We start from the raw sequence: 10,263 nt of genomic DNA on the forward strand, positions 1-10,263 counted from the left end.
TACATTATAGGATGAATCATTCAGGTAAAATAACACAATGTCTATTTGAGTTGAATCAACATAATATAATCATTTTTTACCTCTATCATCTTTACTCTATGTATTGGACCACATCTAAACAACTTACTCAAGCTTATATACGCATAAAAACAAGCTAAAAGATCTACTCAATAATATGACGTGTGCTTTTGTTGACTGTAATAGCTTGAGTACATTCCACAAAGTCATTTTTTTACAGTGTATCTAAAGACACGTTTGTTGTGGTGATGCACTTTTTCTTTGACGTTGAACTTGCATTGAACAGACAAATCCATTTCGTTACAACTCTTTTGTAGTATGATTTAGGAATATTTGTGGATGATCCTAATGTCTATGCTTGAATAGTGATTGGTTGTTGGTGAAATATTGTTGAGAACCCATCGTTTCCTGCCCTTTTTTCACTATTGAGCAATGTTGAAACATTTGTTTTGCTATTGGATTCATAATGGTGACCTGGGACAAGTAATTAGTGAAAACCAGAGTTCAGCAGTTGCCATTAAAGCGATCGAACCAAGTCATCCTAATAGGCTAGTATTAGCCTAAAGCAGGGTTTCCCAAACTCGGGGCACGTTTTGGGAGTTTTTGCCCTAGCACTACACAGCTGCTTCAAATAATCAACTCATCATCATGAAGCTGGAGTATTAGAATCAGCTGTGGAGTGCTAGGGCAAAACGCAAAACGCGCACCCCTTGGGGACCCCAGGACCGCGTTTGGGAAACGCTGGCCGAAAGGGAATCACCATGATGTGCAGTACCCACATTTAACCACAAGATGGCCTCCGTGCTCCACTGTAAAGTTTTGGCCTCCGCATGAGTCTCTCAGCAGCACTGCAACATGGGACTTTCAAAGTAAGTTGGCATGCAATGTTTTTTCTGGACTGCATGCAAGGCTATTATTACACACAACTAATAGTGTCAATTATTCATCTGAACACAATTCTTGTTACTATTCGGCCTATATTATCACTCGTTTCTTTTTCCCCTCCTTTGTAAAGCATTTTACTGTGCTACTATAGTTCAAAGGAAGTGGATGATGCCAGATGGTTGTGTATATACACACAAACAAACATTGAAGCTAGACTTCAGGCAACTAAAAGGTGCAATACGTAGCTTTTAGACGTGTTAGTGAACAACATACATGGTGGCTAATGTAGAGGTGCGTGTATACATGGAACAATTGTGCCTTTTTGATGGAAATATGGAGGTGGCTCTTAAAAGAGCCTTTGGGGGATTTTCGAGTTCAGGTCATCCTCATTTATGCGCGCTCTCCGCGAATACGGCGGGCCAGCTGGATGTCCTTGGGCATGATGGTCACCCGCTTGGCGTGGATGGCGCACAGGTTGGTGTCCTCGAACAGGCCGACCAGGTAAGCCTCGCTAGCCTCCTGCAGGGCCATCACGGCGGAGCTCTGGAAGCGCAGGTCGGTCTTGAAGTCCTGGGCGATTTCTCGCACCAGGCGCTGGAAGGGCAGCTTGCGGATGAGTAGCTCAGTGGACTTCTGGTAACGACGGATCTCTCTCAGAGCCACGGTGCCGGGCCTGTAACGGTGAGGCTTCTTCACACCGCCGGTGGCCGGGGCACTCTTGCGAGCAGCCTTAGTGGCGAGCTGCTTCCTGGGGGCTTTGCCACCGGTGGATTTGCGAGCGGTTTGCTTGGTTCTGGCCATGGCGCTGGGAGTATAGCCTCGAAATGCCTATGTGAAGTTTATAAAGCCGGCAGTGGCGCCTGCTGATTGGACACCATCTCCCCACCACCCCGATTGGCCCGTTGCGCAGGCCTCCTCCGTTGGCCATTGGACGCGAGGCCCGGCCTCTCCAAAATTCAAACTCCCGGTGCGCGCGCAATAGGACGCCGCCGGTCCTTTACGCGCAATAGGACGCCGCCGGCCCTTTACGCGCAATAATAGTCGCCAAAGTCAAGAGTGACATCTTATAGGCACGTGTAATCTAATGCTAGCCTGCTATGGCAAACGAGGCCTAGTTGTTCATGCAAGGCCTCATGTGGGCACAGAATGTCGAAATAGTTGTGTATACACCCACTCAATGTATTGCGGTCATAGAAAGGTACTTTGCGCTTTTGGAGAGCTAGGTGGTTGGCTCTTAAAAGAGCCTTTGGGGGTTGAGTAGTCAAGTTGAAGTCGCAGTAGCGAATTTACTTGGCTTTGACTGCCTTCTCTGTCTTCTTGGGGAGTAGCACTGCCTGGATGTTGGGCAACACACCACCCTGAGCGATGGTCACACCGCCGAGCAGTTTGTTCAGCTCCTCGTCGTTACGGACGGCCAGCTGCAGGTGACGGGGGATGATACGAGTCTTCTTGTTGTCACGGGCAGCGTTGCCGGCCAACTCCAGGATCTCAGCAGTCAGGTACTCGAGCACGGCGGCCAGGTAGACTGGTGCGCCAGCGCCCACACGCTCGGCGTAGTTGCCTTTGCGCAGCAGCCTGTGCACACGGCCCACGGGGAACTGGAGACCAGCACGGGATGAACGGGTCTTTGCCTTCGCCCTGGCCTTGCCTCCGGTTTTGCCTCTTCCGCTCATATTGGTAGCTTGAGAAAGTCACAGAAAGTCTGAATGAGCCGCTCGCCACTTCGAGAGCCGTACATATACCTCGCCACAAGAGGCAACGATTGGCCACCGGGCCGGTGTGGCCTTATCCAATTGGAGCGAGGGACAGACGGACGGACAGACAGCTCTAAGCCGGTTCCCACCCACAGGCAGCGAGTGAGAGGCTACTTTGTTTCCCTCCGACTTTGTGTCATTTCGCGTGAGCGCCAAAATGAAATCCTCACATTATTTCTCTCCAAATGGGAAACAAACAGCTGGTGAGGGTGCACTCTTGAGTTTGAAATCGAAGCCACTATAGTATTGTTATTGTTGTTACATGGCACTTGTAACACATCACAGCAGCCTGCCTCTGAACGGGAATAGCCGATTAGTTACCGGAGTGTAACTCCAGTTCTATGAGTGGAGCGGAGCCCCATAGGGGAGCTCTGCTCCTAGTGGTTTACCCTCTGCCCTAAGGCAGATGCAGCCTGAAGCAAAATTATGCACACACCTACAGCCAATAGGAGTACAGGTGTCCCTATATAAGGAACCCCGTTCCCTCAATCTGCCTCCCGAGATATTATCTTCAGCGAGACTAGAGAGGGTCGGTAGGGCCTTAAGTCCTATGGGGCTCCGCTCCACTCATAGAACTGGAGTTACACTCCGGTAACTAATCGTTCTATATCGTGGAGCTCCGCCCCATAGGGGAGCTCTGCTCCTAGTGGTTTAAGGCGGAGCGAAACGCTCCAAAATGTACTCCCTGCCGAGCCTAACACTTCCCATTAAAAAATGAAAAGGTCAAGCCCAGCAATGGCTGCAACCAATTCCCGCAGTACTGCGACTAAAAACCCATCAGGGCGTCACAATATACCGCGTCATCGGTTATAGACCCGCCCCATCTAGCTCAATGACAATGTCAATGGCTATTGGGCAGATCAATAGAATAGACGCCGTGCTAATCTGTACTAGCAGATAGCCGTGCCTCAATATTCTATGGAACAAAATATACCAGTCATACTAAACTGAACCTCAGATAGATGACCTCACATTCTGTCCACTCAGTACATGTTTCTATATGCTGACACTGTCAGCCAGGAGACATGCCACAGAATATGCTCTTCATCCAAAGCGGACCTGATAGAGACCAGTCTATCATCCTGCTTCTCCCTCCTCTACCTCAAGATTCTCCTTCAGCTGTGCTGAGTGCAATCGAGATTGGAGTTAAAGGCCTTATCCTTGACATAAGTCTTCCTAACCAGAGCGGACCTGATTGGAACCTGTCCAAGGTCCTGCTCTGTCCTCTTTTTCTAGCTCAAGAACGCCTTTCAGCTCTGCTGAAATTTGATCGAACAAAAGAGTTAGAAAACATGTCCATAATATGTTACTTCTAATAAAAGCGGACTTGTGAACTTATTCACAATCCTGCTTTCTTTCTCTATTCTGCTCATGATCTCCCTTCAGCCACGCTGAGTACAGACCGAGCCAAAGAGTTAGAAGACATATCCAACAGATAGAAACGGATAAAAGGAGACGGTGTCGACCATGACGCTGCTCTACAAATATCCTCTACCTCTGTTCCTCTGAAAAGAGCAGTAGAAGCTGCTACTCCACGAGTGGAGTGCGCTCTAATACCCTGAGGCGGTTGTTGCCCCGCCGCCTCGTACGCCGTCTCAATGCCTTCACAAAGCCAATGAGACAAACGCTGTTTTGAAAGTGGTCTACCCAATGCAGCCGCACCGTGACACACAAACAGCTGAGGCGATGACCTAACCGCTGCTGTGCGCCTAACGTAACACGCCAAAGCGCGTACTGGGCACAGACAGTGAAGCTTTTCCTCACTCCTCTCCCCATGGGGAGGGGGATGAAAAGCCCACAATTCCACGATCTGCGATCTATATGCACTGTTAATAACCTTCGGCACAAATGCCGGGTTAGGACGTAACACCGCTCTGCTCAGATCGCCATTAATGGCTAAGCAGTCGGGTCTCGTCGACAGTGCACACAAATCGCTGACTCGTTTAGCAGTAGTCAAGGCGAGCAACAGCGCCGTCTTGATAGACAGCATCTTGAGGGGTATTTGATTCAATGGCTCGAACGGCGACTTACATAGCGCTTCGAGAACCAATGCCAAATCCCACTTGGGCAGCGTAGCTCTAGGTCTTGGCCTAAGCCGTTGCGTTCCCAATAGAAAACGTTTCACTAATGAGTGACTGAACACACTTTTTCCGTTAAACCCTTCATGACCAGCTGAAATTGCCGCTGCAAACACTCGAATAGTGGAGGGCGATTTCTGCTTATCAAACATAGACTGTAGGAATGAGAGCACACTCTCTACCTGACAGCTCATGGGGTCCACGTCCTGTGTATCACACCATCGTGAGAAAACGTTCCATCTGCTCGTATACAACCTAGAAGTGGAACCGGCTCTTGCGCCCTGTATTGTTCTGATCACTGCATCAGACAACCCACGGCGCTTTAACCTGTCCCATTCAGGAACCAAGCCTTCAGTGGTTGGCCGATTATGGGCCATTGCCCTATCGAGCCTCCCGCCTGAATCAAAGCGTCTCGTCGATGTGGAATTGGCCAGGGTGGCGCAATCAACATCTGACTCATCTCTGCAAACCACGGAGCCCCCGGGCGATCGGGCGCTATCAGTATCACTGACAGCTCCTCTGACCTCACCCTGGCTAACAGTGGGAGAATGCAAGACAGCGGAGGGAATGCATACAGGAGAACTCTCGGCCACGGGTAGTGCGCGAATGCGTCTCTTCCCAATGGCGGTTCGTCCTGGTTTCTCAGAGAGAACCATAGGGGACACTGCGCGTTCACACGTGACGCGAACAGGTCCACTTCGGCTCTCCCGAATTGTTCCCAAATCTGTAGAACAATGTCCGGGTGCAGACACCACTCGTCGTCTCGAGGACCCCCTCTTGACATGATGTCTGCCCCTACGTTCAAGTAGCCCGGAATGTGTGCTGCTCTCAACGAGCGAAGGTGCTTGTGAGCCCACAGCCACAATTCCACTGCCGCCCGATGAAGGGCGGGAGACCTGACCCCTCCCTGGCGGTTTATGTGAGCCACTGTGGTTCGGTTGTCTGACCAGACCAACACATCGCGACCCCGAAGGGTAGACGCGAAGTGGGTCAAGACCAGTCGCACCGTTTCCAACTCTAGGAGGTTGATGTGACGACCTGATTGAGGCCATGCACCTCCTATCGCTTGAGACTGACATGTCCCTCCCCATCCAGTCAGAGAGGCATCTGTAAATACTGGAATGTAGGATGACACCTTGCCCATCGGGACTCCGTGCGTGAGAACGCACGGGTTCCGCCAATAGTCCAGGTCTGCTCTTAGCGAGAGAGGAACCACCACCAACCGATGACGTTGACGCACTGGGTCTAGTCTTAGTTGGGCGAACCACCGCTGTGCTTTGCGCATATGCAGAAGCCCTAGCGGGACCACAGAGTGGGCTGCCGACATGAGACCCAAAAGTGACATGATCGATAGCGCCGTTACTGTGTGATTCGGACGACACTTCCTCAGGGCTAGTAACAATGCTGCCCTTTGAGGGTCCGAAATTCGTGCCCTCATCATTACAGTGTCTAGCTGTAGCCCCAGGTAGACAATCTGATGACTGGGCCAGGGTGCGCTCTTTTTCCAATTCACAGCAAACCCCAGACGCGTGAGATGAATCACTGTCTGTGTCGTGTGTGTGAACGCCAGCTCTGCTGACGGGGCGAGAATCAGCAGGTCGTCTAGGTAGGCTAATAGCCTTATCCCTTGACGACGCAGCGGTTCCAATGCCGCCTCCACACATTTGGAAAACGTTCGAGGTGCCAGGGCGTACCCAAACGGCATCCTTGTGAACTCGTACGCCACCCCTTGAAAGGCGAACCGCAGAAACTTTCTGTGGCGCGATTGTATCGGCACATGAAAGTACGCGTCCTTTAGGTCTATGCTTGTACAAAAACCTCCCTTCTGAACACATTCCAGTAGGCGTTTTGTCGTCAGCATTCGGAAGGGCCGTTTGGTTATGCTCTCGTTGAGAATGCGTAAATCCAAAATCAGCCTCACTCCCCCCGTCTTTTTTGGCACTAGGAAATAGGGCGAGTATAGCCCCTTGTTCCTTTGCTCTCGGGGAACTACTGTGACCGCCTCCTTCGCCAAAAGTTCCGTAATCTCTGATCTCAGAGCGGCTACTTTGTCTGGCGTTTTCATCACCGTTTCCACCACTCCCCTGAACGGGGGTGGGGTCCGATGGAATTGGAGGGCATAACCCTTCTCTAACGTCTGTTCTAGCCAGCGTGAGAGGGTACAGCTTCGACGCCACTGCCAGCAATGCAGAGAAAGCGGGTGCGCACGAAGCTGTGGTGCGTCCAGTAGGAAGGACCTGTATTCCTCTATGGCCCTCGCCGCCGCTATTCCCCAGCACTGGGTTGGTGGAATAGCCCAAGGCGGGCCCCCTTTGAAAGGGAGAGGACACATCAGCTCGTTCTGGGAGAGTCGGGGGCTTTGATACGTTGGTTACGACCGTAACTCCAGTAATCTTGCCCTCCGTGAACGCAGCACGGGTCTGAACTGCACTGTCTGAGGTACTGGCCTGAGACAGAGCGCTCTTCCCGGAAAGCGATTGCGTCATCATGTCATTGTCTGACTGAGACTGCCGCTTAGCATGAGACTTATCCTTTACAGAACTCAACAGAATCTGAAAGGTGTGATCTCTGACTGATACCACACGGTGGTGCCACAATGCCTCTTTACTGGTCTTAAGCGGCTGTTCAACGACACACTCAATGTGTGGTGAGCTGCGCTCAGAGCCATGGGCATTGATACGTTCAGAATAAGCCGGAGGCGTCCATACCTTGGTTATACCTGTAACCCTGGTATTCCCGCTCTCCGTGAACGTCGCACGGGTCTGATCTGCGCTGACTGAGGCATTAGCCTGCAGCAAGGCGTCATTCCCGGTTAGCGGCTGCGTCTTCATGTCACATTGGGACAGAGACAGCTGTCTGCTGAATGTGAGGTATCCTGAGATAAGCCAAGACGGTGTCTTGGTATCTTTCCTCCCTTCACCTCCTGTGTGCGTTCAGCTCTGCACCTCTGGTGGGCTGAACTACGCTCAGTGTGGTGAGTATTAGCGCGTTCAGAAAGAAGTGGGGGCGCCGATACACTGGGAAACTTCGTCACCGTGGTAATCGGGCCCTCCGTGAACGCAGCATGGGTCTGAATCGCACTAACCGAGACCTTAGTCTGCGATAGTGCGCCATCCCCAACTAGCGGCTGCGTCATCATGTCTCCTGACTGAGACTGCAGCCTGCTATGAGAGGCACTCACTACAGTACTCCTTGGAGTCTGTAATGTGAGGTCTCTTTGAGATAAACCAAGACGGCGTCTAGGTATTATTCCTCCTTTCACCTCCTGTGTGCGTTCAGCTCTGCACCTCTGGTGGGCTGAACTACACTCAGTGTGGTGAGCCTGGGCGCGTTCAGGAAAAGGTGGGGGCGCCGATACACTGGGCACCTTCGTGACCGTGGTAATCGGGCCCTTCTTGAACGCAGCATGGGTCTGGGTCGTACTAACAGAGACCTTAGTCTGTGATAGTGCGCCACCCCCAATGTGGTTATTATCAGCGCGTTCTGAGAGAAACGGGGGCGCCGATACGTGGTTACGCCCGTAACCGTAGTAATCAGGCCCTCCGTGAACGCAGCACGGGTCTGAACTGCACTGACTGAGGCGTTAGCCTGAGACAGAGCGCCGTCCCGGATAGCGGTCGCGTCATCATGCCATTATCTGGCTGAGACTGCAGCCTGCTATGTGAGACACTCACTACGGCACTCCTAGGAGTCTGTAAAGTGAGGTCCTATAAGGTACACTTAATACCTTTTATATACCTGCCTTATGTGTGCATTCAGCAACGCACCATGGTGGGCTGAGCTGCACTCATAGTGGTAAGAGAGAGAGCGAGAGTGAGGAAGGTCGAACGCTCTCGGATGTATTATGGAAAAGGGGCTCTTTCTTGACAGTGTCAAGTAGAGCCAACTCTTTATTACACACATCAACAAAAAACATTCTCCTCCATACACTCAACGGTAGAGTGGGGGGGGGACAGTGGGCTCGGTCACAGCAGGCGCTGTGCCGTCTTCCGTTCTCTCCCCCTCGCCTGTCATAAACGGCGTCTCTTCTGGCCGGCCCTTCGGGTGATGCCAGGATGACGCTTTAATGACCTCTCTCGCCGGCACCTCTGGCGCTGCAGGGGGGGGGCGAGGCCCGCTCCCTTGCTGCTGGAGGCCGCCGTCTGACGCCAAGCTGTAGCGAGAGTAACGGCCGCCCTTCCTCATATCCACTTCCGGGTTGGAGGGAATGGGGGGCAGCTTAATCTCCCGCTGTTTAGCAGCCCACTCAATGAGACCTGAGAATTCAGGCACAGAGAGGCTGTGGCGTCATCATCCAGGGATGTAATGACCTCACAATTTCCCGAAGGAAAAGGGGGGTTAAACATCTGGGTCAGTGTAATGAATTGTTCCAATAGAATATTCATTTCTTCCCCAATAGCCCTGTCATCTCCTGAGTCAGTGCCCTCAGATGATGCCTCAGCTGAGACTAACACTGATAGCACATCCTCAAGAGGAATATCCTCCCTAAAAATGCCCAATGCTGCTTCCACTCCTTCAAAAAAGGAGGGCGCAGCTGGCGCATAGTGGGGGATTGATGAAGCTGTCCCTGGCGTGCTGTGCCTCTCAACCCACGAAACAATGTCGGGGGGGGTCGACAGCCGCCAAGGGGAACAGCGACATTGAGCTCTGAAAAGAGCTTTTGTTAAATGCTTACCTTAGGATAAGCTTGGTGTGCTCATTGTAGGAAGACGTTGATGGCTGGATATCAACGACGAGATCTTCCTGAGTCTTCTATGGCTTCTTCAATTCTAGTCCAGTCGCTGAAGATAATGGGAGGCAGATTGAGGGAACGGGGTTCCTTATATAGGGACACCTGTACTCCTATTGGCTGTAGGTGTGTGCATAATTTTGCTTCAGGCTGCATCTGCCTTAGGGCAGAGGGTAAACCACTAGGAGCAGAGCTCCCCTATGGGGCGGAGCTCCACGATATAGAACCAGTGGCTCATATATAAAAATGGCTGGTGAGGGTGCACTCGTGAGGTCGAATTTCTAAGCCATTTTGGCCCTCTATTATATGCCTCTCCCTTCGCACACACCCAGAGTGGGACAATGTTGTGTGCGTAAAAGTAGCCTAGTGTGCGTAATTTCTTTTTCACGACAGGTAGTACATGGAAATCAATGCGCTTTCTATGGAAAGAGGTGGGTGGCTCTTAAAAGAGCCTTTTGTGGTACAACATGTGTCGAGTAGAACACTGTTTGTAATAGGTTTACTTCTTCTTGGGGGCTGCCTTCTTGGCCTTGGCTGCCTTGGGCTTGGCGGCTTTGGGCTTGGCTGCCTTTGTAGCCTTCTTGGGGCTCTTGGCTGCCTTCTTGGCCGCTGCGGCGGGCTTCTTCACCTTCTTGGGGCTCTTGGCGGCCTTTTTGGGTGTAGCGGGCTTCTTGGCCTTCTTGGGGGACTTCTTTGCGGTGACGGCCTTCTTGGCTGCTACCTTCTTGGGCTTCTTAGCCGCGGCTGGCTTCTTGGCGGCCACCTTCTTTACTTTGGGGACTGCGGCTTTCTTGGCGGG

The 10,263-nt window shown here is 51.8% G+C and overlaps 3 protein-coding genes across 3 annotated transcripts in view; all 3 read right to left on the reverse strand.

The window, feature by feature from the left end:
• Positions 1 to 1,269: 1,269 nt before the first annotated feature.
• Positions 1,270 to 1,704, reverse strand: LOC311126616 (histone H3.2; the record flags this gene model as incomplete). The annotated part of the gene is made up of 1 exon (XM_084200615.1): positions 1,270 to 1,704. One exon carries the CDS (start codon positions 1,702 to 1,704, stop codon positions 1,294 to 1,296), a length of 411 nt encoding a protein of 136 aa, XP_084056741.1. The 3' UTR covers positions 1,270 to 1,293.
• A 485-nt stretch (positions 1,705 to 2,189) lies between these two features.
• Positions 2,190 to 2,576, reverse strand: LOC311126620 (histone H2A; the record flags this gene model as incomplete). Its single annotated transcript, XM_084200619.1, has 1 exon — positions 2,190 to 2,576. The coding sequence occupies one exon, from the start codon at positions 2,574 to 2,576 to the stop codon at positions 2,190 to 2,192; it is 387 nt and encodes a 128-aa protein (XP_084056745.1).
• Positions 2,577 to 9,963: 7,387 nt separating this feature from the next.
• The window catches only part of LOC311126614 (histone H1-like), a gene marked incomplete at both ends in the record, with an annotated part of 624 nt that continues 324 nt past the window's right edge, over positions 9,964 to 10,263 (reverse strand). Inside the window, one exon of the mRNA XM_084200613.1 lies at positions 9,964 to 10,263. This exon is cut by the window's right edge and continues 324 nt beyond it. Within this exon, the coding sequence (XP_084056739.1) occupies positions 9,964 to 10,263 (300 nt within the window).

The sequence above is a fragment of the Coregonus lavaretus genome (assembly GCF_964263955.1).
Source record: "Coregonus lavaretus genome assembly, contig: HAP1_SCAFFOLD_762, whole genome shotgun sequence".
Lineage (NCBI taxonomy): Eukaryota > Metazoa > Chordata > Actinopteri > Salmoniformes > Salmonidae > Coregonus > Coregonus lavaretus.